This window comes from Electrophorus electricus, chromosome 9 (genome assembly GCF_041902795.1).
Source record: "Electrophorus electricus isolate QZ-2024a chromosome 9, ASM4190279v1, whole genome shotgun sequence".
In the NCBI taxonomy this organism is placed as follows: domain Eukaryota; kingdom Metazoa; phylum Chordata; class Actinopteri; order Gymnotiformes; family Gymnotidae; genus Electrophorus; species Electrophorus electricus.
This window is the reverse complement of record NC_137505.1, coordinates 17,400,001-17,427,500: the sequence shown is the minus strand read 5'-3', so window position 1 is coordinate 17,427,500 and position 27,500 is coordinate 17,400,001. Positions and strand designations below refer to the sequence as shown.

The window sequence follows — 27,500 nt, the reverse complement described above, 5'->3', positions numbered from 1 at the left end:
ACTTTAACCAGGTGTTAAATATATTTTTCGCATTTGAAACCAGCCCAAAAAGTAATTATATTAATGACTTTTTCATCACTGATTCATTGCTGATTTCAAATTTGACTGTGCTGGGTGAGTGGGAAATCAGTGCTACTGATTAGACTACTACTGCGAACTCTGCATGCTAACATAACTAGATGCGAGTTACATAATTGGTGAGCATGTGCCTTCACTTCCTGTTTGGCGTGTTAATAAACGGCACCGTGGACTTTTGCTCATCGTTCATGCTACTCATGGCCCAGGGAACACTTTTGAATACACCACAACCTGTCATCTTTTCCTTTGACAATCCTTCCGCACACACAAACACACACACACACACACACACACACACGCACGCACACACACGCGTACGCGCACACACACACACACACACACACAAACACACGCGTACGCGCACGCACACACACACACACACACACAAACACGCACACACAAACACTCACACACACACGCACACACAAACGCACGCACATGCATATGCGCATGCACACGCACATGCACACAAACAAATGCGCACGCGCAAACATACGCACACACATACACACACACACAAACACACACGCACATGCGCACGCGCACGCACACACGCACGTACGCACACACACGCACAAATACGCACACATGCTCCTTATATAATTCAGAGGTATTTGGTCCCTTGTGAGATGAGTGTATGTCCATTAAAAGTCCATTAAAGCAGGTTCTGTCGGCAGGCTTGGACTTTGATAGCTACTGACAAAATCTCGATTTAGGACTCCCCTCTTACTGGATTACCATGGTTACAGAGTGCACAGGGTGACCATATGTTATGCATCTTCTGTTTTTCAGAACATCTATTCACATTTACAACTCTACTCCTTTTTTTTTCTCTCTCTCTCTCTTTCTCTCTCTCTGTCTCTCTCTGGTTTCAGCCTTTACACTTAATTATAGGTTATTTTTATTTGGTGAGAAGCTTTCAAAACATGCCAACAAAGACTCTTTTATTGCTCTTAAACGATTTACTAAAACTAATGTTTTTCATTTCATGTATAATGTTATTCATGCTTTGTTTTTTTGTGTGCAAGTGTCCCATTGATTTAACTTAATCCCAAATTACCTGTAGGAAGAGACCACTGCTTTAGTTTTACTCAAGTTCTGTTCTGCTATACTCTGCTCTCTTCATATTACAAATTTCAGCTATATTAGAGTCAGAATGCTTAACAGAGAAGCCTTTTCTTTAAAGCATTTATTTCTCACTGAGTAACCCAGCTAGCTTTCACAGAGAATATAACTTATTTTTATGTAAAGGAAATGGAGTATTTGTCCTATGAAAGAAACTCTCAAACATCTTCTGCACTCTAATCCGCACAAGGATAAGAGCAGGCAGTCCACACAGTGTATCTCTCGCCGAGCAGAAGAATAGAACTTCCAGATTCCTCTGCTCTTGACGGCCTCTCCAGCTGGAGCAACAGGGGTCTTCCAGTGCAGCCCCCCCCCTCCCCCACTTCATGCATTTGTGCACGAGGAGGTGTCAGAACTGCAGGAGGCAGCGCAGTCTCCGTAATGCACGGCCCACTCTTTGCTTTGTACTTCAGAGATGGATTCAGAAATCCACATATTAGTGTGGCTACACAGACATTTACTTCCAAAGTGGTCTGTCTGTTTGAAATACTAACTGCTAGCATTAAAAGGCCTTCTGCACAGGTCCTGAATGTCAAATGTTCGCAGAGGACGGCGTGGACGTGAAGCGGGTGCTGATGAGTGTTCAGTCGTTGTTAGCCTCAGATGCATTCTGTAATATGTGCTTGAGTGGTCCCTTTGCACACCCCTTCACCTGTGCATCCTCCGGCGCGGTGGCTGTCAAGCGGTTGTCGATCGCACGCTCTGTCTATCTCACGCTCTTCTAAGGAGAGCATTGTTACTACAGCGGGGACACAACCCGGCTGTGTCGGCACCGGGGACGAGGAGATGGCCATTATCTCATGCTCCTGCAGGAAACCAGCGGCCCTGCTCATTATTCGCTGCAGCCCGGTCACCCAAGGGGCTGGGCTGCATAGCGGACACGTGTAATTACTGCGTGTCACTGGGTACAGTATTTCTGCAGGACAGTTTAAGTTTCAAGAGCTGAGGCAGGTCGCCCATGGAATGAGAACATGTATATTAAATGAGCGCAGCATGAAAGTCAAATATGAAATATTAAAATATAAAACTGTAAAGTAGGAAGATATTAAAATAGAAAACAGTAAATTATGTGTTGAGTGTGGAGAGTAAAAACACACATGCATTCCTGTGCATTCACACACACACACACACACACACACACGCACACACGCACACACGCGCACACACACACACACACACACACACACACACACACACACACACACACACACACACACACACACGCGCACCCAGGACACTGAATTGAAAGTGACATTCCATGATACAAATGTTGCCATGATGAGCAGATTATCACATTTAACCTTAAACAGACAGACACCTGACCCAATGAGAGTCCTCGAGAGCACCCAAGCTGTTTAATATGCGTGCTTGTGGCCTGGAGCATTGTGGGATAGTGTCAGAGTGTCACTGTCCGATTGATGGATGACAGAGGTTCCTTCTGTCCTTTGCAGTCTCTCATGGTCTCTCATGGCAGTCACTCATACTTTTACTGTCTCTGAACTAAGTAACTAAGACACATGTGCACAGACACACACAGGCGTGCACACACACTTAAATATGCAGAAACAAATGTGCACCCACAAACAAAAGCATGTGGTGGTACATTACCATACATACTACTACGAAATAACCCTTCTTTACCACTGAGGAGAAAAAAAGTATTGTATTCTATATAAGCAGTATTATAAGCATTATTTCTAGCAAATAAATGCATATAACTATTTTTCATATTTTACCATACTTAGTAGGACATGTGGTTCTGAAATATACAGTTTAATACACAACATAAAGACATTTTTATGCTTTCCTCATCATCACAAAAAGTTTCCGCTGGTTCTCGGTGCATACCACTTTCCTGATATTTAGCCAGCCAGTCTCTGTTAGTCCCCGAGCACTTATGTGCATGTTGCATGTGCAGTTGCACATATACGTGCATGTCCACTTGTGCGTGCAGGTGCGTGCATGTTCCCCGGACTCACCTCAGTACGCAGGAGTAGAGACCGCCGTCCTGCAGCTCGGCCGGGCGGAACCAGATGGCGTCCTCCTCTTTGAGTGTGCGCAAGCCGTCAAAGGAGATGGGCTCTTCGAAGTCTCCGTGGCCCTGGCCTGAGCTGCGGTACCACATGAGGCTGAGACCGCCTGCCTGTGCCTGCGTGTAGCTCGCCCGGATGTAGCCGTAGAACAGAGCACACTTGATTCGCACAGGTTCCCCATGCAGCACTCGATACTTCAGGTAGTCCACGGACCAGTCTGTACAGCCATCCACTGTGGCAGAGAGAGAGAGAGAGAGAGAGAGAGTGATGGTCACGGCTGTGAAGAATTTATATATCAACCATTAGGTCATAGTAATGTATTCGGCAAAATTACTGAAAAAAAGGAAAAACGGATCATTTGTTTAAAGAGTCATGAAGAAGTGAAAGAACAATGTCTTGTACGAAAGCATTATGGTTGCTCAAAGCCCTCACAAAGAACATCTAAAGGTCACACTGTTTATAGAAACAAGTTGCATGTCAATTGATTCTTCGATAACTGTTGAGATGATATACTCTGTGTTGACCTTCAATGTTTCAGAAAATGAAGGCCTGTTTTTTTACAGCCAGTCAGTAAAAGCAAAGTTGACTAATTTGTGATAGGGTGACATGACTGTCCTGGGTCAAGGCCAAAGAACCATCTTCACTCCAAAAGTTTAGAGCGCAGTTAATTAAAAGAGGCCCTCCCCCTTAGGCAAACAATGCACCCAGTGTGAAAATAATTACTATGAAGGGTAATCATAATTATTGTGAGAAGTAAAAACAGCATGAGTCAGAGTGCATTCTGATTCCTCGCTGCTACAGTAATAAAGAAGTTAACCCCTTCTGCTAATTAAGCTCAAAATAATTTGTGCAATTAAGCAATACGAGTTATGAGGTTTGGATGAATGCATAAACATGACTATAAATAAAAGCAAGTGTGTGTGTTGTGGTGTGTTGTGTATGGGGGGGGGGGTTATGCATGCATATGCATGTTAGCGTATGAGAGGATGCAAAGAAAAATAAAATAGTGCTTAAACTAATTCCAGAGAAAAACTGTAGTAACTCCCACTGTAAAACAAATGGCTAATCCTATAAAATGACTTGTTATGGGAAGTGCTTGTTTATTGCTTTTTACATTTATACTTCCATCATACGCGTTTGCATTCAGCTGTCTTTTATCTATTAAAAGGGAAAGAAAGAACAAGCAAGTGTTCTGCTAATTATCTCTCAAAGTAAAAGGAAACAGGTCTGTCCAAATGAACTGTAGGCAAGGCACTCACCTCCTGCTAGCCAACAAGAACAAGTGCAACTTGGCACACTCCTACCCCAAGCTAAGCTATTTAAATCCACACAAGCAAGCAGACACTGCCCAGACATCCTGTCCACTCTCTCTCTCTCTCTCTCTCTCTGTCCCCCTCTCTTTATCCTTAGTCACACCACTAGCAGAAAGCTTTGTGGGCACTCTACTGATCACCCTCACACTGACAATGCTTGAGGCATGAGGGCAGCCGGTAAGAGGGTATAACAGCGAGTGCTCCGGACTCCAGGCCAGCACTGCTAGTTAAGCAGTCTCCAAACTGCACTGTGAAGTGGCAACTGTGCTGCAGTGCCCTTGACCAAATTCACAAATGGCTAAATTTGGCTCTCTAATAACTTTCCAATTGAGTTCAAATTAAGCAAAGCCCGTTATAGAACAGCCCTCTCCACTGCAGAAGACAAAATGTCATTTAATCCCCTCTCTCTTTTCAGTCTTCTTCTGTGCAAAAGCTTTTCTGGGTTATGGAGCATGCCCCCATAATCCACATTACAGCCTCTAGCATATCACACATTCCTGCATAAAGGTAAATAGCACTGTAACAACGAAACATTGGAACACTGGAACATTAATAAGGACTAAAATGTGCAGTGCGGTTTGCTATTTTTCCTGCAGGCTCACAGGCTGCCGATGCAAACTTCTCATGATAACTGCACTGAAATAAGTGAACAGACACCACCTCCAACACTCCACAACATGTACAATAACATCAATGCTTTTGCAAGCTGCCAAATCACTTTGTCTATATGGCTACTAATTAGCAGGCTCCTCTGTCTTTCTCTCTCACCTACACGTAAACACACTTAAAACCTTAAGCTTACATGCATGCTTACATGCACACACACACACACACACACACACACACACACACACACACACACACATACACACACACACACACAGACACACGCATACATAAACACACAAACACATTTCCTGCTGGGTTGCCTTGCACCTGGGTTGCATCAGTGTACACAAACAACATTGTCTGATATGTCACACATAGGCGTCAGAAGCTGACACAAGTAAACTCTGGTCACCTTGCATCGTGTCATAATTTCCAGCTCCTAAACAGAGTAGAACTGTTCGTGGTGCTGAAACCAGGCTACTTCGCTGTCCATGGTCCTGACTACTGGGAGGAACTAAAGCAGGCGTGCCTTTTTGAAATGCATTGAATGAGGAAGAGCAAGCGCAGCCGCTCATCCAGTAAACTGTATGGAATGCCCATGCACTGTAACGTTCTGTCTGCAGACACGTGCCTACATATGCATGAGGACAAGCACACACATGTACACGTGCGCAGAACCCAGCAGATGCACAAAACGGCTTTGTGACAGTTTCTCAGGTCAAGAGGATCAGAGACAGCAAGGCAATACTGTGCTCTTCTGTCAGGTGTAATTTACATGGCAACACGCTGCTACACTGACCTTTAAATGGTAGAGAGAGAATCCAAAAATGGCCCTTACCACTTTAAGCATTTACTGAGGTAAAAGTAATGCATAATTCCCTTGTTAGGTGGGATGCATATTTTATCAGTGGGGTGCATCTCCAGTGAAAAAAACCCCATTAATTCTTTGCCTGAGTGACGCTCATGAGCAAAGCTTCCCTGGGGCATTATCTGGGTAATAAATAAAAGAAACCGAACAGAATCGAGCAGTGCTGAACTGCACAGTTTTCTGGCCTCCCCCCTTGTATGGTGCTCTTGCTCTTTTGGAAAATGCTCAGCTCATTTTTTAATCTAAAACATCACATTTCCTTTCCCGACCCCGCCGATTTAAAATAACTTATTCATAACCAGGAAATAAACTGTTCCTTCCCTCATATGCTTTTCATCAGGCCTACCTCACTTCTCATTTCCATTCACCATTTTCTTTTAATCTTCACTGTCCCACTCCCACCCCACCCCACCCCACAGCTCCAGCCCAAGTCCTTTGCTAAACGAGCACTAAAGAGGTCGCGTGTCTCCGGGGTGAGACAGCTTATGTAAGCATATGAAACCCTGACGCGTTCCTGCATCTGCTCTGCCCACCACACTTGAAACATACAGAGAGTGAGGAGAAGCACAGAGAACAAGTTTATTACCATAACAATAACGTCGTGAATACGTTTTCAGGCAAACACACACACACACACACACACACTCTCTCCTCTCTCTGACCTTCACTAATAGTCCTTATCACTGCAATAAACTCCAGATTCAGCGCTCATCACGTAGCATTATGACAGCCTTGTGCTGTACAGTGCCGTGCTACCTCTCCGCTGGGGACAAGCCCGGGGCCAGAGAGGCTTAGCCACATAAGATGCCATATGCAACTGAGCAACAGAAAATGGCACAGGAGTTGTGAGATTACAGGAAGGGTTCTGGCAGTAAAACATTAAGAAGCAGCATATCTGGGGCCCTGGAGTGGGTACTGGATGGCTGGGCCAGCTCAGTTAGTGCTCCTCTGTGGGCTGCTGGACTAAGCAACTCCCTTGTAATTAAGAATTCACACATCTTAATCCTTTTGTTTGTTTTGTACAAGAACTGAATAAAGAGGGATTATCTTCTTTGCCCCTCACTGTGCATTTTTGGCCACATACATAGGTTTTGGTATGTGTGTGTGATTGTGTGTGTGTGTATGAGTGCGTGCACTGTGTGAGATTTCACAATGGAGAACAACTTGGGCCAAACCATTTCTTATTGACTGCATGTGTCTGCACGTGTGTGTGTGTGTGTGTGTGTGTGTGTGTGTGTGTGTGTGTGTGTGAAAGAGAGAGAGCGAGAGAGCAAGAGGGAGAAAGAGAGTTTAGCAGTACATCTCACAGAGGTTAGCATACAGTTCCATAACAGCATTATTGCTTACTGCGTGTGTGTGTGTGTGTGTGTGTGTGTGTGTGTTCAGGTTTATAAGATGTGTGCTGAATCCTCCATGGGGAAAACACTCTGGCCAAGATTACTTCTAATCCACTAAAATCCAGTACCCCCACCCTCAACACATACACAAACATATTCACCTATGCACAGTACAAAGAGAAAAATACAATATAAACAACGATGCACACATGGTGTTAATGACAATAATCTGGGCCATACATATATGACATAAACATAGAATACACATGCACACTGCAACACACAAACAGTGTTACATTATTTATAGCAATAGAACTAGCCCATTCATCTCAGCAAGTGGATATTGATAAGGAGAGTGTTAGTCCATTTATCAGCCTGATAAACACAGCTCAGCTCTTTAGTGGGCAAAACCGCTGGCATTTTACTAAATGATATGAACAGTGACTGTTTCAATTAAACATGCATCTGAAAAATCCAGTTTCTGTGTGTCTGGGTGCATAGATGAGTGTGTCAGTGTGTGTGTGTGTGTGTGTGTGTGTGTGTGTGTGAGAGAGAGAGTAGGTGGAAGATTGGATTAGTTTCAGTGTGTGTGTGTATGGGAAGGATTGGTTAGTGGGGGTGTGTGTCTGTGGGTGCTTATGACAGTTAGCTCAGAAGAGAAGCTTAAAGAGATGCATATGTGTGTGTGTGTGTGTGTGTGTGTGTGTGTGTGTGTGTGTGTGTGTGTGTGTGTGTGTGTGAAAGCCAGAGAGAGAGAGAGAGAGAGAGAGAGAGAGAGAGAGAGAGAGAAAGAAAGAGAGACTGAAGAATGATGCTTTAAGGAGAAGAGTAGGATTGTAGGAATGATGGACCTGTAAGTCAGGTCTCACCGCATGCACACAAACACACACACACACACACACACACACACACACACACACACACACACACACACACACACACACACACACACACTCACACACACACACACACACACACACACACAATCATGCACATACATACATACATGCAAAATTAAATACACCATAAATATGTATGGGGTAACAAACTGAAATGGTGGCCAAAGCTCAGAGCAAAGAAAGATATTAAATAAATAAAATTGAGCAGAAGAGGAACAATCCTGTTATACATCAAAAGGCTCAACCTCTCTCCCATTTCCTCATAGAAAATATGCACTCACACCAACCATGTACACAGCTCTAAACAGAAGTGATTCTGCCCTCGTTAAGTTCGACTACAATGTTTTGCATGAACGCAATGAACCAAAAAAAACAAGCGAGAAAATTAAATACGATTAGAGAAGATGTGTGTGTGTGTGTGTGTGAGAGAGAGAGAGAGAGAGAGAGAGAGAGAGAGAGAGAGAGAGATAGAGAGAGAGAGAGAGAGAGGGGTGTATATTATCTAGATATTTTGCTCCTGTTTAATTATGTTTGTGACTGGTCATTTTTCTACCTGTAATAACACTACCATACCATGTGCTACCAGTAACTCCACAGTAAGTTCACACAGTGAACACAGTGTCTTGCTTACAGCTGTTGTTACCAGTAGAGGAAGGATGATGTGAGATAAACAGGTACATACAACATTTACACCTGCTTTATTGTTGTACTTTAATAAATACAGGCCAGGAAGCTTCACCAAATGTTTAAAAATGTTTACCAAAAAATTGATTATAACATCAATATTGTTTTGAAAATATAAATATGGGGGGGGGGGACTCTATACTACATCGTTTTTTGAATATGTGTGCTTGCTAAGCCTTATAATCCAACCTCCAGTGTGACAGACTCAGTCAGACTGAAGAAAAGTGTAAATTACTGACAACAAGCTTCATGTACCAAGCATGGGTTTTATCGTGCACATCATGTGTACAATAGGAAGATAAGAAGGTACAGGGAAAAGCAACTATGAGGGGAATAACAAGGACAGAATATTTGCAATTGAAGACAAGCTGTGGACATGTGTAGGTGTGGAAATATATTCAGAAATACTGCCACCAAGGTCGTTTTCAGTGTTACGAGGCCTGTTTGACTTCAACAACTGCAGTTGACATTTATTCAGCTGCATAATTCTGTATTGACAAGAGGAAGGCATACAAAGACAGAGGTATGAGTCTAGTTTTAAACCATTTCCTTGCTAATTCTCCTTCAGATGGGCTCTAATGATGTCTGAAGTCCTCCAAAGCTCGTCCATAATCAATTATGAACTATGGTAAGATACTGCTGTTAGCCATGAGTTATCATGTTCCAGTCACTAATTGTAGCTCACTCCTTCCCTAAGGTTCTCCTACCCTCTGTGTTTGCTCACCTCACCCCTTCTCTGCATCTCACCGTTAATGAGGAAAACGAGGTACGCAAGTACATTTCACACATGAGAACATTACTCGTGTACACATGAAACAATTACTCACCCATTAACAGGCTTTGTGGTATTACAGTTTTGTCTCAATTACCTCCAAAACCGGAGCACAATAATCAGTAGTTACTGAAGCTCTGGTTTCATTTGTTTGTGCTAGTGGTGGAAAACTCTAAACACATTTTATTAGATTTCACTCTCATCACAAATTCCTTAGACCTTTTTTTTTCTTAAAACTGTGTGCACAATATTCAGTATGTAAGCACAATTTTTATGACAAACTCTCATGCCATATTTTGGCCTAATTTATTTATCTTGGGAATTAGTAGATAGAAGGACAAACAGTAAAGAGATTTTCTCTACACTTCTGTAACAGTTCTAAAGCATTACAGACATGAAGTCAAAAGATTAAATCAATTACAAAATATAGTGCAAAGAGGTAGAGTCAGACTGAAGAAAATATAATGCATTTATAAATAGATTTTATTCATATAGAAATGACACACATGCAGAATCTGTCCTATCTACATAAAGAATGAACTGTCTAGACCTGCCAGCCACCCGTTTATCCAGTGAGCTTCTAAGCAAGACAGGAAGTAGCAGAAACTATTGTGAGAGGCTTAGGGTACAGTTGGGGAAGTGAGAGGAGACATGGAGAAGCAGAGAATGAGCTGGAGTAGGAGGAATGTCCCTCCCAAAAAGGCAAGCAGTGGAATTTATAATCTACTAGTTAAAAATGTCATCAGACCTGGCTTGAGTATGAGAGACAGGTAAAAGTCCAGCGTGTGCTATTTTACAGTAGCATCTAAATTGAGCCTCTGTTCTACTTTCTCGACATTTTATCATGATATCTGATATAATAATTTTACTACTTTTACACCATATTTACTATTCATTACCAAAACCCAGATGAACATTTTTCCTGTTTCCACTGAAAGGTCTAGGACTTCAGTCATCATCAACATGTGACCCTGTTCCTGGCATTCTGATGTGGACATTTCATTCTGAGGAGAAAGTTCACTGTTCTGAAAATCAATGTTTAATCCAAATAAGGATTTGCAATGTGTGTGTAAGGTCTTGAGAAATGTGTTCAAGCATTTCAGACGAGAAATACGGTTTTCTAAAATTTAGTGATGACCTTATACATTATATTTAATGTGTATGAGTAATGTGTTTAACAACTATTGATTCTGAGAAAAGCACACTGACATAGGGACATGTGCGACCACTACATAAGAAAAAAAATCAATGAATGATGAAATAAGTACACACGGTATAGTTGTATATACACCCACCATCCACTTTAATAGAACCATTAATTTCCTCAAAGCTCTGTGAAGGTATGCAGTTAGAGACTGCAGCCCATCTGTTGGCATACACACATTGTCAGCCTCCCTGTGCCCTGCTTATCACTGGTCATATTCTGACCACAGGAGCCCTGCAGACCGGAAATTATTTTGGTGGCAGACAGTTTTCATCCCAGCTGGTGGGTCTCGCACTGATATTTGTGTATCAGACACAGCAGCGTTGGTAGTAGGTCTCGCACTAGTATGTGTGTATCACACATAGCAGCGGTGGTGCTGCGCATGTGTGCTGGTATGTGTGTATCAGACACAACCGTGGTGGTGCTGGTCTCACATTGATACGTGTGTATTAGACATAGCAGTGCTGTGACGGGTTTTACATTTGACCATTTGGTACCGAACACCTGGATGGTACACTGACACATTATTCTGAAATTTGGATATATTCAGGATTTCGGATCCTCAAAATACAGGTAAGACAGTATAAGGGATATCCTCTCAGGGATTTAGAGAAGAAAGGCTGTTTTGAGATTTTGTTGCTATGGCTGTTTGTGATCCTGTTACCTCACTATGACTACTGATGAGCAAGCTCCAGTGAATTTTACAGAAAGATTCCTCAAAACGTCCTAACTACCAGACAAGCACTTTAGCGCAGGAAGGGACAGAGGTGTAGACTGGATTGCCATTCAAAGAGCTAATAGATGAGGATGTGAAGATGTGAAAAAAATATACACGTTTTTTTCTCTAAAGTTATTTTCCTCTAAAGGCTTTCTGACTGATAGAATATGGACTCCAGATGAGTGTAAAATGCTTTGGAGTGTGCCAGCAGCCATGACTCTTTTGAAGAATACTTGTTATTAAGCTTAATTGGGAGTCCTATTCCTCTCAACAGAAGGAGCAAATTGCTGGACAGGAGGAGCAAAATGGTGGGCTAATTGAAGAGTGTATAATGCATAAATCAGCTGCGTCAAATGCTCAGAAAACACGAGAGACTGTGGAGGTCATTAAATTACTATGAACAGAAAGTGACTGACTGAACGAGACATGAACCACCTTCAGGCCAGGATAAGGCAGCGGCAGTCCCGGCTTCCACCCGCAGCGTCTTCTTGAGAACAGCAATGTTACACCGAGGATGTAAATCTTCAGGCCTCTATTCAGACATGGCTTTTATATACACCAGCTCTGAGTCAGAACCCTCTGATATCTTCATTCAGTCATTCAGTCAGAGGAGGATGAATGTTACAGTGAATCAGCGGTTACTGATGCCAAAGAACCTAAAATGGTGTGAGCTTAAATGTGTCCGCTACGTCTGGCGAAACTAGTTCGCCCTACCGCTTCTACGCTCTTTGTACAATCAGAAAATTTGTTGGTGCTCAAACAGGAGAACAGAATGTTTAGTGTTGATAAGGGTAACGAATCACTACGTTATCAGAAGATGGTATGAAAGGTCACAAGGCTGTGAAAAAAGCTCAACCAGGCTGTGATGTGGTGCAGTATTCGGGACAGTGGGTTACTCAAGGCTCTTGGGGAATTTAGCCTGCTATTGCTGCAATGTCGCCTCCCATTGCAGTTCACAAATTGTGAGCCCTTTTAAAGTCTCTGCGACTACTGTAGGCCCTGGATAGATTCCTACACTGCTATTTCACAACCACTATGTGACCTGCTTAAAGGTAACCTGGACAACATGACCCCATCACACACACTGATGCTGTACAGGCTCCTTCTGAACAGCTAGAATCAACCCTGGGCTTTGGTAACCCTTGCAAACCGTACAATATCTTTGTACATTAGGACTGTGAGTTAATGACATCTTGTTTGATGTAGGAAGACAGTGATTTTCTTCGCACTGTAGCTTATCTGTAGGTGGACACTGTAGTATGTGGTATGGGCCCTTGTTTACGAGGAGGTACAGGCTGCTTGTCTTGCAGCTTTGGCTTTTGAGCCTTGGACCACTTGGATACAGTCACTTTAAGATGTCTGTGCTGCTAAACCACGGTAGTGTTCTGTCAGTCTTATCTGCTCCCAATGTTGTGATTCAACATGAGCAACCATGAGCAACCCCTTCTCATTTATGATGCTGGCATTGGCTGATGCCTCTGAGCAGAGGGAGGACTGTAATTGTGTAGAAATGTACACATCTCATCCCTGCCTTTTAAGACACTCCCCTTGATCATTTGATTCTTTACACCGGTGGGTCATCCACAATGCCAATCAATGCCAGTCTGGATGGCCAGTATCTAACAGGTTTGAAACACAGGTCTGTGGTGAATTATCCCCCTCATTCTCTGCTCTGTAGGCTGAATTGATGGCTTCAACTGAAGCAAGCAAACTCACCGAGGGTCAAAGGGTCATTTAGACTCTCCGAATGCGTTTGGCATTTTACATGATTTTGGACCCCTTTGGAATCATAAAGGCTTGATGTCATTCACAGGCACCCTGGTTATAATGGCTGGGTTGGTGCAGTTAAGCTACCAACCCAACTAGCCATGTTGGGTGGAAATCAAAGCACACACTAACTGTGATTCAAGTGAGGCACAAGGTAACAAGCTTGCTGACACAGAGGCAAAAAGGGCACGTCGAGTCCTTCAAGCTTTCCACACATTGCATCTCTCTCTGACACAGACTGCAGCAAACCTGACATCTTCTCTGTCCATGAAATACAGTCCAGTTCTGCAGGCTGGGGAAATCGGGCATGGCTCAACTCTGGTGCGAACGTTGATGAAAGGTATTTGCATCAAAGGGGGAAAGCTATTAGCACCTGAATGACTAATTCCTTACCTGGCCACTCAAATTACTCTCTAGGTCACACTAGAGGCAAACTGGTCAATCAGTTTACACACTCTTGTTGGAAACTTAAATTCAGGACCCAAGCAAAAACAATTGTTCATGATTGTGTTTCTTGTCACAAGGTCAATGCAATACCTCAGACACGGACTCCCGCTGAGTGGACAGTGGGTCTTCCAGGTGTGTTCCATCATTACAGGTAGACTACATTACACTGCCAAAGAGTGAGCCTTGGTGATTGCTGACATCTTTTCCCATTGGACAGAAGCCTATCTACCAGCAAGAGTACACTGCACACTGCTATAACGCTAGTGTGCGATTTCACTCCCTAGTGGGGACGTCCTGTACAAATGGAGTAAGACCAAGGCACACACTACACAGGGCAGGCAGTGTAAGGGGTTTGTCAATGTTTGAAAATAAACTGGAAATTGCACTGCTCCCAAAAACCACAAACCTCAGTATAGGTGGAACGTGCAAGCCGTGCCATCAGAGAACAGTCAAGGAGAAAAATGAACTGAAGCCCTTCGATTCAGACTTTCTAAAAATGTTGCATCATGCACTGGTATTGATGTATCAGCCAACAGTCATGGTAATGGGTGCTGCACTGGTATGTGTGTATCAAACATAGTAGTGCTGGTAGTGGGTATTGCACTGGTATCAGACATCCACTCATGCTAACAAATCCATCAAGGCATGGACTCCACAAGACCTCTGAAGATGTCCTGTGGTATCTGACATCAAGGTGTTAGCAGCAGATATTTTAAGTGCTATAACCAGTGAGGTGGGGCCTCCATGGATTGGACTTGTTTTTCCAGCACATACCACATATGCTAGATTGAACTGAGAACAAGTGGATTTGGAATTCAAGTTGACAACTTTAACTCTTTGTCATGTCCTCAAGCCATTCCTGAACAATTTTGCAGTCTGGTAAGGTGCATTATCGTGCTGAAAAAGGTAATAGCAATTAGAGGATACCGTTGCCATGAAGAGGGGGTAATTGGTCTGCAACAATGTTTACGCAGATGGTAAGTATCAAAGTAACATCCACATGAATGCCAATGCCCAGAGTTTCTCAGCAGAGCATTGCTCAGAGCATCACACTGCCTCCGCCGGCTTGCCTTCTCCCCATGGTGCATCCCTATGTCATCTCTTCCCCAGGTAAGCACTGCACATGCATCCAGCCATCCATATAATGCAAATAAAAGCATGATTCATCAGACCAGGCCACCTTCTTTCATTGCCCCATTGTCAAGTTCTGAAGCTTACATGCCTTCAGATGGACACGGGTCAGTATGGCCACTCTGACCGGTCTGTGGCTATATGTACTCATAGACCGCAAGCTGTGATGCACTGTGTGTTCTGACACCTTTCTACTATAGCCAGCATGAACGTTTTCAGCAATATTTGCTACAAACGTTGTTCTGTGGGATCTAACCAGAGGGGCTACTTTTCACTTCACTCCACAAGGCCTGCCATTCTGGAGATGATCTGACCCACTTGTCTAGCTATTACAGTTTGGCCTTTGCTCAGTTGCTCAGATCCTTACACTTGCTTTAGAATTGACTGTTCATTTGCTGAGTAATATATCCCACCCTTTGACAGATGCCACTGTAATGAGATAATCAGTTATTCACTTCACTTGTTTTTAATGTGGTTTTTATTTTATCGCTGATCTCACATTATATATATATATATATATATATATATATATATATATATATATATATATATATATATATATATATATATATATATTATATAGACAGAGAGAGAGAGAGAAAGTTTGTGTACGAATGTGTGCGTCAGTATGTGAGCGTGTTAGTTAGAAATGAAATGTCAGGAAATACAGCCCATTTTATTGATATGGAAAAGTCTCACTCAGAACTGCACATAATTAAATGTCACAGACTTCAAAAATGAAGAGAGAAAGAAAATTGGGGGGGGGGGGATTTTTTTTCTGAAGACAGGAGTCAGCTGTAGGTAAAAAACCTGAAACAAAACACGTCACAGATAACTTGATAAACAGAATATTCTGCTTCACTTCGTACTTCCCTAAATCTTCCATTGGGATAAAGTTGAGCTGTTTACTCCAGAAGCAGCTTCAGCAATTGACTAAGCAGAAGACTCAGCAGTTTGCTTTTAAGAGAGACACAGCAGATTATACAGAGTTCTTACACGCCCATTTTGACTGTAACCTTTATTTCATACCGTATAGCGAATGCTATTGTTTAAAGAAGCAAGGGTGCATTCAAACGTTCCTCTCCTCCCTCTCGTCCCCCACTATCTCTGTGAAGGAAAGAAATAGAGAGAGTAAAAGATGGAGAAAGAGAGAGAGAGAGAGAGAGAGAGAGAGAGAGAGAGAGATAGAGAAGGAAGCGAGTGCTTCTAAAAATGGTTATTTGGTTTAGACGTTCACCTGCACCCCAATAAAAGTGCCATGTTGATTTTGAGTTACTGATTCTCTTTGAGTGAGTGTGTGTGTGTGTGTGTGTGTGTGTGTGTGTGTGTGTGTGCATGTGTGTGTATGCATGTGTGACTATGTGTGTGTATGCGTGCCTGTGTGTATTCAGGCTGGCTCAGTGCCATGCAAATCCAATCACCAAAACCCATAAAGACTGCAGTACATTTCCATTTTTTACTGCTCTCTGTAGAGAGAGAGAGAGAGAGAGAGAGAGAGAGAGAGAGAGACAGAGAGAGACAGAGAGAAAGAGAGCAGAGGACTTCTTTTTTAGTCCATGTACATTATATCTCTGGTTATTTGTTTGAGTGCATATAAATATACAAGTCAATGATCTATTTCAAATATATGAGCACTTGTAGTTAAGACAGTAGCTTTAACCTCCCAGTTACATGTTGATCTATTAAAATCTCCAGATTACTGGACTCCAAATATTCAGCTTCCATGTGAATTCTAATCACAAAAAAATGTATTTAAATGCACTATTTTATTTTATTTTATTTGCACTTTGCCTCAATATATGAGGGAAACTGAAGATATCTCCATGGTAACCCCCAGAACTGCAGCTCTGCTCCTTCTCCGTGACCTTTCCTTGACCTCAGCTCAATCCTTCTGCATCTCCGCTGACCTCAAAGAAATAAGTTCCTTTCTGACAATATCACCACTTTTTGTCCCAGATCTTTTCCCATACTCCTCACCCACTCATCTCCGCCTACCGCAACCATAGCAACGGGATCTGAGGAGACTTGTTGGGCAAGCAGGTGACTCCTCCAGCCAATAAGAGTGGAGAGTTCTTTCTTTTAATACATTTGAAGTGGAAAATAGAAAAATTCAACTCTTAGATGTAGGAGGAATAGAAAAGAGGATTGTATTGTGGGTGTACTGGGTGTTGTGTTCAGAGCCTTTATTCCCAGTGGAACGAGAAAGGGCCTGCGGGTCAGACTGATGGGACAGGAAGTAGAAGGAAAGAGACCTGAGAGAGAACACTCTCTTAGTATGAAGGAGCGCAAATCCTGAGGCCAAAACGCCAGCTAATCCATCATTAGCATTTGTACAAACAAACTGTGACGAACGAAGATAATAAAGGATTGTGTGCGTGTGTGTGTGTGTGCGTGTGTGTGTGTGTGTGTGTGTGTGTGTGGATGTCTTGGAGAGACCTGTCCTTTACTTCGTAACACTCACGCAAACTGGTTTTTACTTAATGTTAAACACACCTTAACGTTAAACACACCTCATCCATCAAAAGATATTGAACTTCACAGTCTTTTACAAACAATATATGTGCCATAACTCTACTGGAACAACATCTGAGAGTTTTTCACTTTAGTTTTTCTAATTGGCCATTAAAATTGGTCTCAGTTCAGATGCCTGAAAGTTCAGTTTGTCCAAAGGTGAAAGAAATCTATAAACATGAACACCAGGGGTGTGAAATTATTAATATAAAGTGTAATTATTATGTTACAGTCATAGGGACTAAACATATCACACCTTTTTAAATATATTTAGTATTAAAGTTAACAGGAAGTACTAAAAATTCTGGGCTTGGTAAAAAAAGATGATTGTTAAATTGTAGAGTGACTATAACACTGAACCTTCATGTGAATATTTCAGTACTTCCGGTTTATTTTCACTTAATAGTGAAATAGTGAAAAAAAAATCTTCAGGGAGTAACATTTTATGGATTTATTTCATCATTTTGTGTCCTTCCTGTTTATGAAACTGTTCCCTTTATGTTGCTAACTGGATGACTATTACTCAATAGTGCAAAACATCAGTATTATTGCAGCCCTTAGATACTGATCTTCCCATCTAAATACACACACCTACTTACCCCCCCACTCACACATGTGCACACACACACACACACAGAGACAAAGAGACAGACGGTACTTGGCAACATCAAAAAAAAAAAAATAAATATCAAGATATGTAGAGATATTTTCTTGTTTTCCTTTTCCAAAGGCTAGCTAGAAGAATAGGAGTCCAACTCAGCAACACAGCTGCACTTTGGTGAAAAGGCACCAAAAAGAAGAATTAAGAGACAGCGTGAGGTGGCTGAGGAGTGTATGTGGTGCAGTGAGTCAGATTGCCTCCTTTTTCCTATTAGCAGCACTACTTCTTTAAGATGTGCCTGAGAATCGCTCCATCACTTCAGTCTCTAAATAGAGGTTGCCGTGCATGCCGGATTCACTTCCTCGCAGCTTGCCTTGAAAGAGCCAATCGGAGCATGACTTTTCATCCTCGTGTCACAAAAAGAACCAATCAGAGCATGACCCTGTCCAATCAGGACAAAAGGGCCTTTGAAGACCTGTTGGAGGAATCCTTGATATTCTGAGAGTATGTGAGTGTGTTTGTGTGTGTGTGTGTGTGTGTGTGTGTGTGTGTGTTTGCGTGTGTGTGTGTGCTGGGAGTGCTTAGGATATGAGAGAACGTGTCTGCTTGGTGCACAAAAATGCACATGCACACAGAGAGACTCTAACACATACACAACTTTGCAGAAAAGCACAGGTCTGGAAGAGATCAGAACCAGCCATCTGTTAGAGGTGTTACTCTGTTGCCAGTGTGCGCTGTTTGTGCGTGAGTGCTCTATGTGTGTGTGTGTGTGTGTGTGTGTGTACGTGGGTGGGTGTGCATGTGTGTGTGTGTGTGTGTACGTGTGTACGTGGGTGGGTGTGCATGTGTGTGTGTGTGTGTGTGTACGTGAGTACGTGGGTGGGTGTGCATGTGTGTGTGTGTGTATGTGTGTACGTGGGTGGGTGTGCATGTGTGTGTGTGTGTGTGTGTGTGTGTGTGTGTGTGTGTGTGAGTGAGAAGGAAAAAGAGCATGAAATGAGTGCCAAGGCCACCATGTACTCCAGATAATGAAGTGCAAGGAGATGCTGAGAGAGACGCAGTTTGCTCTTTCACGTGACAAAAATGCATTTTACATCAGAACCCAACCCAACTCTTTGCTGGTTGCTGGAGGTAGCAAATGAGGCACCTAATTCATATTATATGCATAAAAATTCAAGCCACAAATGCTTAATTTTTGAACAACAGACGACAGGCCTTTACATCTATGCCGTTTCACAAGAATGTACAATCACAAGAAATATGCAATTACAGAATAAAACCATGTAACCACATAATAGAGATATTCGTATTAACTATATTCTTAACTAAAAGATGAATCTTCAAAGGTCACATTGAGTATGTTAGGCCACTCATAAACAAATATTACATAAACCCTGAATGTAGTGTCTTTGTACTGTCATATTTGATTTAAGAAAAGGAGATTTAATGCTGAAACATTGCACAAAGAAGCCAATTAACTGATACCTTTGATAACTATAAATGTTCTGTAACTCCATTATTGTGGGTGGGCCAACATGACTGACAGTGGCATGGAGGTGAGCACAGGTGGAGCCTACCTGAGCCTCTTTTTGATACCACCTTTAGAGTCAATGAGACAGAGACCCCAGTGAGTAGAATCAGCACAGGGATAAGAGCTGTCATTTTCTCCTTCTCCAGCCTGCACAGAGACAGAGAGAGAGAGAGAGAGAGAGAGAGAGAGAGAGAGAGAGAGAGAGAGGGAGGGGAGGGGGTTGTGGGGGGGAAGAGACTGCATTATGTATTTGTCAGATAGCGCATCACCAACATACATCACTCTACTCAAAGACAAATCTGCTTTACTAAAGGATTTTAGGCTTTCGGCTCTGCCATACAGAAGGCTCAGACAAAGATGCGCGAGGAGTCAACATGCTTTGTGCACGAGTCTGGAAGACGTGGGTTTGATCAGAGCCCTGCTAAGACCCTCTGCTGTGTCATGCTGCGTTACTGGTGGCAGAGGTAAGCACCCCCCCTTAATCAGCCAGCTGCGTGGATTCCTGAGTGGCATGACGTGGTTAAGCACTGAGAGCTCTCCTACAGGTACACACGGGGGCCTGGCACTACTGCTCGGAGGGTTCTGGGGCTAATGATGTAATACAAGAGAGCTGAGACAGTGCTAAAAAGAAAGGGTCAAAAAAAATTTTTTTTTAAATATATCAGACGGAAATGTGCATTAATGCGTGTTAAATGTACCCCTCTTCAGAATTTTGTTGCTTCAATTCATTTGTTATGGACTGAGGAGTGGATACCAAACTTCAGAAAAGTGGAAGAATGTGGACTTTGTCAACAGAGATCAAATTAAAATATATACGAAGTACATTTAGCCTTCTACTTTTCCCCATAATTCCATTTAATCATTATGGTTTTGTTTATACTTCAACAACCGGAATTAAATATGCTTAACATCAGTTTAGATATAAACGTCTTTTAGCAAATTAGCTTGTATGAACTTTGCACTTTTTCTCTTCTACATTGCCCAGGCTATACTGTATTGCAAAGCAGATTTTATTCATGAATACCCAGATACGTGAATTAGCTCTCAGCAGACCTTAATGTTTAAAGAGTAAAAACAGAAGCAAGAATTTTGCACATTTCTTTAACTATGTCACATTGTAATTGCCCTTCCAGAAACTAAAACCTGTAGAAACGTTTCTGTTTAACAGAGGGCAAGATTTTTTTTAATCATTCAAAACAATTCAGTCTGTAAACTACATGAAATTTTAAGTCAACTTTGCCAAAGTCTGCCCAAATCTGTGCAACTCCTGGAGAGCTATCCCCCCCCCAAGATCAGTTCAAACAACAATCTACCAGTTAAACGAAGCTTTCAGTAGCATTAGAATATTAGAGATAGGTGTGTTGGAAGTCTGTAGGGCAGTAGATCACTAGAAGATATCTCCACCCAAGAGTTCAGAGCAGAGCTCTTCTTCATCAAATTCTGTCCAATTCCGCGGCTCAATCCTAGCAGATGGCATGCTTTTTTTTGGTCACTTACATATAGATCACACAGCCTTCATGGCAGCCATTAACCAACAATATTCTATTATTAAAAAAATAATATGAGAAAGTTCAAATGTCTGAACACCATTACAGTATACGTTCTACAACATCCACTCTCCTTTCTGTCACTTGTACGCTACAGACATATTTCTTTTGAAACATTCAAGAGTTTGAGGCATCCTAATTTTCCTTTTGTTGAGTACATGAACCCTTCCAGAAAAGGTTGCAAGAGCTGCCAGGGAGACTGTCTGTGCAGGACTCACCCTGATTGTTCCCTCAACGGAGATCATCCATTTCTAAAATTCAGAATGACTTAGCAAACGATTCAAAGAATTCCATTATAGGACTACTTTACTGTTTAAATATTTTAACAAATGGCCCATATATATTAGCAAAATGGGCAGTTGTATCTCGGTGGTTAATGTACTTGATCAGTAATCGGAAGGTTGTCAGTTCAAGCCTTAAGCCTCAATTGTTCAAGCAGTATTCAGTCATATTTGTAAGTCACTTTGGACAAAAGTGTCAGCTAAATGACATAAATGTAACAGGCCTTGGGGCGGCAGGTTGAGAGGTGGATTACCTCAATATAACAGGCAGGCTCTGTTATCGGACTTTAGTCCAAGATTCTTTTGTGTATATTTTCTATGCTATTTTCTATGCTTCTATGCTAATACCTTGGTGGCCTCTAACCTACCTACCTAAGGACATCTTGTACCTCAGAGTTCCATGTGGCCAGTTGACTTCTAAAGAATCTTGTAATTGGAACTCTCTTGTAACTGGACCTCGAGCTCAATACCTGCAAGCCTGCAGAAGAGGCTCAGAAGCCACTTCTGCATATAAGACATACAGCTTTCTTGCAAGTCCTGGACGATAAGTGCAGGAGAGACATTGATATGCTCTTGCTGTAGATTGTATGTTGCGGTAATATGGTTGCTAACAACGCGCCTATCGGATCCATGATGTCCTTCAGCTTTGAAGATGTCCAGCATGGCTTGTTTCTTTTGATTCAATGACTCCAAAGTCTCCCTCAGGCAGTTCTTCAAGTTGTCAATTGATGCAACCATAACTGTCAACTTTTGCACATGTGATCTTGCTTTCCATAGTCTTTTCTTAGTCAAACAAGGGCATTTCCCCTATTTACATTCTCCTCTACAGTTTTAATTTGTTACAAATTGCAGTAGTAGCTATAGCCTAGCTTCTCATGGTCTTAATTCACATCTGCAAAATGTTTTGAGTATTTGTGTTATAGACTTGGTTATTTCTGCAAATTCATGTTGTGTGGGATTGGGACAGTCCTCTTGGATGGGAACAACTAAGGTCATAATCATTTGACATCTGCCTGATGGATCTGGTCTCTCACCCTTTTCTGCTGCTTGCCTGAGTTAGTATGACATTGTGTCCCACGGAATGTCAAACCTGTCCACCCATGACATTATGCTCTGCAGTTCAGATCTTGATTAGGACAGTCGTTGGGACTCTGAGGCAGCTGTGAGTATGTCTGTGTTGCAATAAAGGTGCCAGCAGGTTGATACAGGCGTGATGCACTTCCGAAAGGTGAACATTAAGACGTGCATCTAGATCAAAAAGTAATTCAAAAAACAGAAAGATTAATCTGTTCATAGAAAACTATAAAATACAAAATGGACCTCTTAAACAGATCTACATTTGTGAGACAGAGCTGTAGGTCTAACGCATGTATTATATATTCTAAAATATCAATCTAAAGTATAAATTCGAACTATTTTTGTTTTGTTAATAAACAATATTTAATCAAAATACACTTTTTGTCAAAACCTTTCTAAATATAAGATATATATTAAATTCCACAATTCAAACCACAATTCTAAATGAGTACTTATGTCACTTATAGCCCATGGTACACCATACCCGTATCACTATTTGGACATCCTTGTTAAAAGCATCCACATTCTCTGTTTTCCTCTATATTTCTCTATTCCTTTTTTCAGATCCAACTTTTCACATTCCTTCCTTTGAACATTTCCATCATTTGTGACTGCCAAAAATGATGGAATTCAGGAATTCCTTTTGTTTTCTCCATATTGGACTTTAAATTTACTCTTCCCACTGATCATGTTATTGGTCTTTATTTGTTACTATTTATTAATGTATTATTGTTAAAAAGTAATAATTATAGTGTTTTGGTAACTCATGTCCACTATACATTGTGGTAATCCTGGATTCCTTTGGTATCTCAGATGCAAGCAGTTTATTTGGGGAGTGCCATTTCCTTTTTATCTCATCCATCTTCAGCTGTAATAGAAGGTATCATTTCACCACATTCGGTGCTGGGTAACTAGTTGCTTATAATAAAACTAAGAAGGTCACCTTGAATATAAACATAACCAAAACTAACATCTAAACTAACATAATTGTTTTAAAAATTAGATGGGTGTAAATTAAAGTGTGTTTGGTGAACTGTATTAAATGCCCTATTTTGCCTTACCAGCTTATCCGTACTACTGTACTATTACACAGCAAGGCTGTGAATCAGGCAGATTTGTCTTTGTGAAGGACACATGAATCAAGCCTGTGCCTGAAGAAAACTTGCTTCCTTCTGCTCTGACAATGTTCCCCAACTGTGATGACTGTTTTTTTCAACAGGATAATGATCCCTGTCACACAGCCAGGTCAATCAAAGTGTGGATGAGGGACCACCAGATCAAGACCCTATCATGACCAGCCCAATCTCCGGACCTGAACCCCACTGAAAACCTCTGGAATGTGATCAAGAAGAAGATGGATGGTCACAAGCCATCAAACAAAGCCGAGCTCCTGGAATTTCTGTACCAGGAGTGGCGTAGTTACCCAACAGCTATGTTGATGGACTGATGGAAAGCATGCCAACCCGTACGAAAGCTGTGATTAAAAATCAGGATTATTCCACCAAATATTGATTTCTTGACTCATCCTAAATTGAAATATTAGTACTGTGTTGTTTATAAATGAATATGAGCTTGTTTTCTTTGGATTATTTGTGGTCTGTAATTTCTGTAACTGTTTTGTTATTTTGACCATTAGTTATTTTTATATTAAAAAAAAACATGCTCTAAAATACAATATTTTTATCTGGAATTTGGAAGAAATGTTGGCAGTATTCTATAAAACAAAACTGCTCAGCCTAGTCAAACACATACCCATCAATTTTAAAACTAGAGAAACTGATAATTTTGTAGTGGGCTCCTATATTTTTTCTGGATCAAGATATATATATATATATATATATATATATATATATCTTGATCCAGAAAAAAAAAAAATATATATATATATATCTCTCTCCAGCACTGGCTGGATATCAAGGTTTCTTCATCATGCTTTCTCATGGAACTAAAGGTAATGTCACCCTCTGCTTGCTCAGTAAGGGTCAGATATTAAATTTATGTAAAACCTCTTTCAGTTACTGAAAACGTTCTACATGAATAATACAATGAACTGAACTGAAAAGCATTGAGCCTGATCTAAAGAGCAAATCTTAAGAAAACATATTGTACTGATTTAGCACAACATTTTGTCCTTTCTGCAAAGTGGTACAAGTCAGAATGTAATAAGCATTTACAACAAGCATTCACCCGCCCAATCAAATTTTAGTCAGCGATAGTATTCTAACAGCTGAGAGGGTGGATGAAAAAGTTTTTTGACGGTGTAATTCCCATACTCGCCTTTCTATGACAGAGTCAAGCAGTTTATCTCATCATAGGTTATAGAGAAGGTAAAAAAACTGAGCTAGATACCTGAGATGTGGCTGTTTCTCCAATGTTCACTCATCTCAGTTCCATAAGGACACAATGAAACTGAACAGGATCCAGATGTGCATGCATTTCAGGACAGTATGCTCTTCAATCATAAACGGCAAATAAATTACAGCGTCATTCCCCAGACATATGTTTCAAACAAAAGAAAATTGAAAGAGCAGATTGTTTAGGAACTCTTAATGAGCACTGGTTTTAGAACTTTATTGGATTAATGCATTGCTCTCCTGCTCTCGCTCTCTCTCTCTCTCTCTCTCTCTCTCTCTCCCACACAAAAGCTGAAGGTAATGTAAGAAGCAGAGAACAGAGAAAGAATAATAATATCAGCTGTCATTCTGAATAATAAACCACTGATAATCACCAGGTCCTAATCTGCAATGCTTTTTTTCAAGCACTTCAGCCTGAGAAAAACATTTAGGCACTCATACTGTTTAATTTACAATTAATGAAAGCATAACTTCATTTAGAAAAACAAAAAGAGGCCTGAACAAAAACACTGTACCCCAAATCTTGACACCTTTGGTCCCGGTTGGTTTTTGTAGACATTCATTGGCTTGATTCACCTGAGGATGTTTTTCATCCTCACTCAGCTATAAGCAATGGGTCCATTACTATTTACAAGCCCTAGTTTAAATGTCTAAATTAAATGTTCTAAGTAAAATGCTAGCAAAAGCGGGAAGGGCTTATTTTATTTTTTTGTTCAGTTTATTTCAGAAAACATGTTGAATAAGGACGCCAAAATGTCAGAGCTGGTAGAACAGTTAGCCTACAGATGACATTTTTATAATTAATTAACTGATCAGGCCTGCTAAGTGAAAATAATGTAAAACACACCCACCGCTGCCAGACTGCCAGACCAAAGAAGGCACTATGAACATGCCTAGACAAATAAACACCCAGACAGATATACACACGCACACATGCATGTTGGCAGGCACAGCTGTGGATGATTGATGTGGTGATTTTATGAGCTAATCCAATTTAAACTCTCCACAGCCCCAAGCCTGACAGAGAACACATTTACCATGAAGTAAGTAGAACAGTGCCTCTAGAGGAATACCGCTGCATTATGAGCACACACACACACACACACAGACACACACACACACACACACACACACACACACGCACACATGTATACCCAAGGACAATCAGACTCTTAGAGCAGAGACCATGGAGCAGCAGGCGGCATCCTCATTGAGAACAATCTATACGCCCCTCGGAGACAGGTGGAGAGAGGGAACCAAACAGACCCAGAGTGGAAAACAGAGAGTGTCTAACATACACAGACTAAAACAGTGTGAGAGAGACTCTTGGTGGCCTACATTATTTAGTGTACCAGTTCCGGCTCCCAGACACGAGCCAAAGGCATGCTCCAATCTGCTACATATCACTGCTAACAGTGTGTGTGTGTGTGTGTGTGTAAATGCATACAGTAGAGCAGAGAATGCAGAGTTAAACGAAACACAGAATGTGACAGAATTACTATTTTTATAGGCTAGCTTTTCTCATGAGCAGTCCCTGGGGACCACTGTGCCGCACAGTTTAATGTTTCCTTGCATCTAACAAACTCTTTAGCTAATTAGCGAGCCCATCATGAGAAAACCCAGGGCTCTGTGCAGGCTTCTCCCCAGAACCGCAGCTAACAACTACTGCCACTAACTATTGTTCTGCATTTCAGTGCTCATAATAAAATGTTCAGGTGTAAACATTCAATCTGCACCATTGCCTAGCAGCATCTGCTGTTGTAGTGAGTTGCTAAGTTAGTCTCTTCATAAGAGTGCAACAAATTGTTAAATACAAAATAGGTAAAAGAAGAAAGAAAGACTCTACAAGACCAGTCATTTACTCACAACAGATTTGGTTTGTATTCAGAACACGAATACACATTTGGTACATGTGTGTTTAAACTACTCACACCCTTCACACCTCACTGATCTGTCTAAGGTGTGAACCCTGGGCCTGTTCCTCAGAGCCCTGCTGTATTGATGGTGGTTAATTATTTAGTGACGTCTACCTCATTCCTCCACATTCCCTTATCAAAACACACTCATACAACACGCAGGTGCCCATCTGGCAGAATCCTAGAGGACACAACAGAAAAAAAAAAAATGATTGAGGAAAGCATGGGAAGGGAGAAGTGGGAAGCCGAGGCCACAGCCTTTGAAGGGAATCCAATCAGATGGGAAAGGACTAGCAACGAGTGTAAACGTGAGGCACTAGCAGGCCATCACCCACAGCCTCGCTCTGGACCACCGTGTCTAGCTGTGGCACCTCTCCATATCAGCCTCATGCCAAACGCAGCCTCCACTAGTTATGCTCTTTTTCAATAGAGCCTTCACTCTAAGTCATGGGGTGATTCTACCGCGTTCTAGTGAAAGGCTTCGTGTGTGTTTGTGTGTGTGTCTGTGTGTGCGTGTGTGTGTGTGTCCAACGTCCTAGATTCACCCCAGGCACACCGGCTGAATTCTGTCAATAAAGCCATTTATAACACAGCCCCCCACCACCACGCACACAGACACGCATGTGCGCACATAGACACATACGCACACACGCAGACGCACACACGCACACACACACACACACACATACACACGATG

General features: G+C 41.7%; 1 protein-coding gene across 4 annotated transcripts in view; it reads right to left on the bottom strand.

Annotated features, from left to right (window-relative positions):
• il1rapl1a (interleukin 1 receptor accessory protein-like 1a) overlaps positions 1-27,500 on the bottom strand; it is a 66,265-nt gene that overhangs the window by 30,022 nt on the left and 8,743 nt on the right. For all 4 annotated transcript variants that reach the window (XM_081720590.1, XM_035522922.2, XM_035522923.2 and 1 more), the window contains exons 2-3: positions 19,675-19,775; positions 3,183-3,468 (exon numbers count right to left, since the gene is read on the bottom strand). In XM_081720590.1, the coding sequence (XP_081576716.1) occupies positions 3,183-3,468; positions 19,675-19,759 (371 nt within the window). In that variant the 5' untranslated portion in view covers positions 19,760-19,775. The remainder of the gene's footprint in view (positions 1-3,182; positions 3,469-19,674; positions 19,776-27,500) is intronic.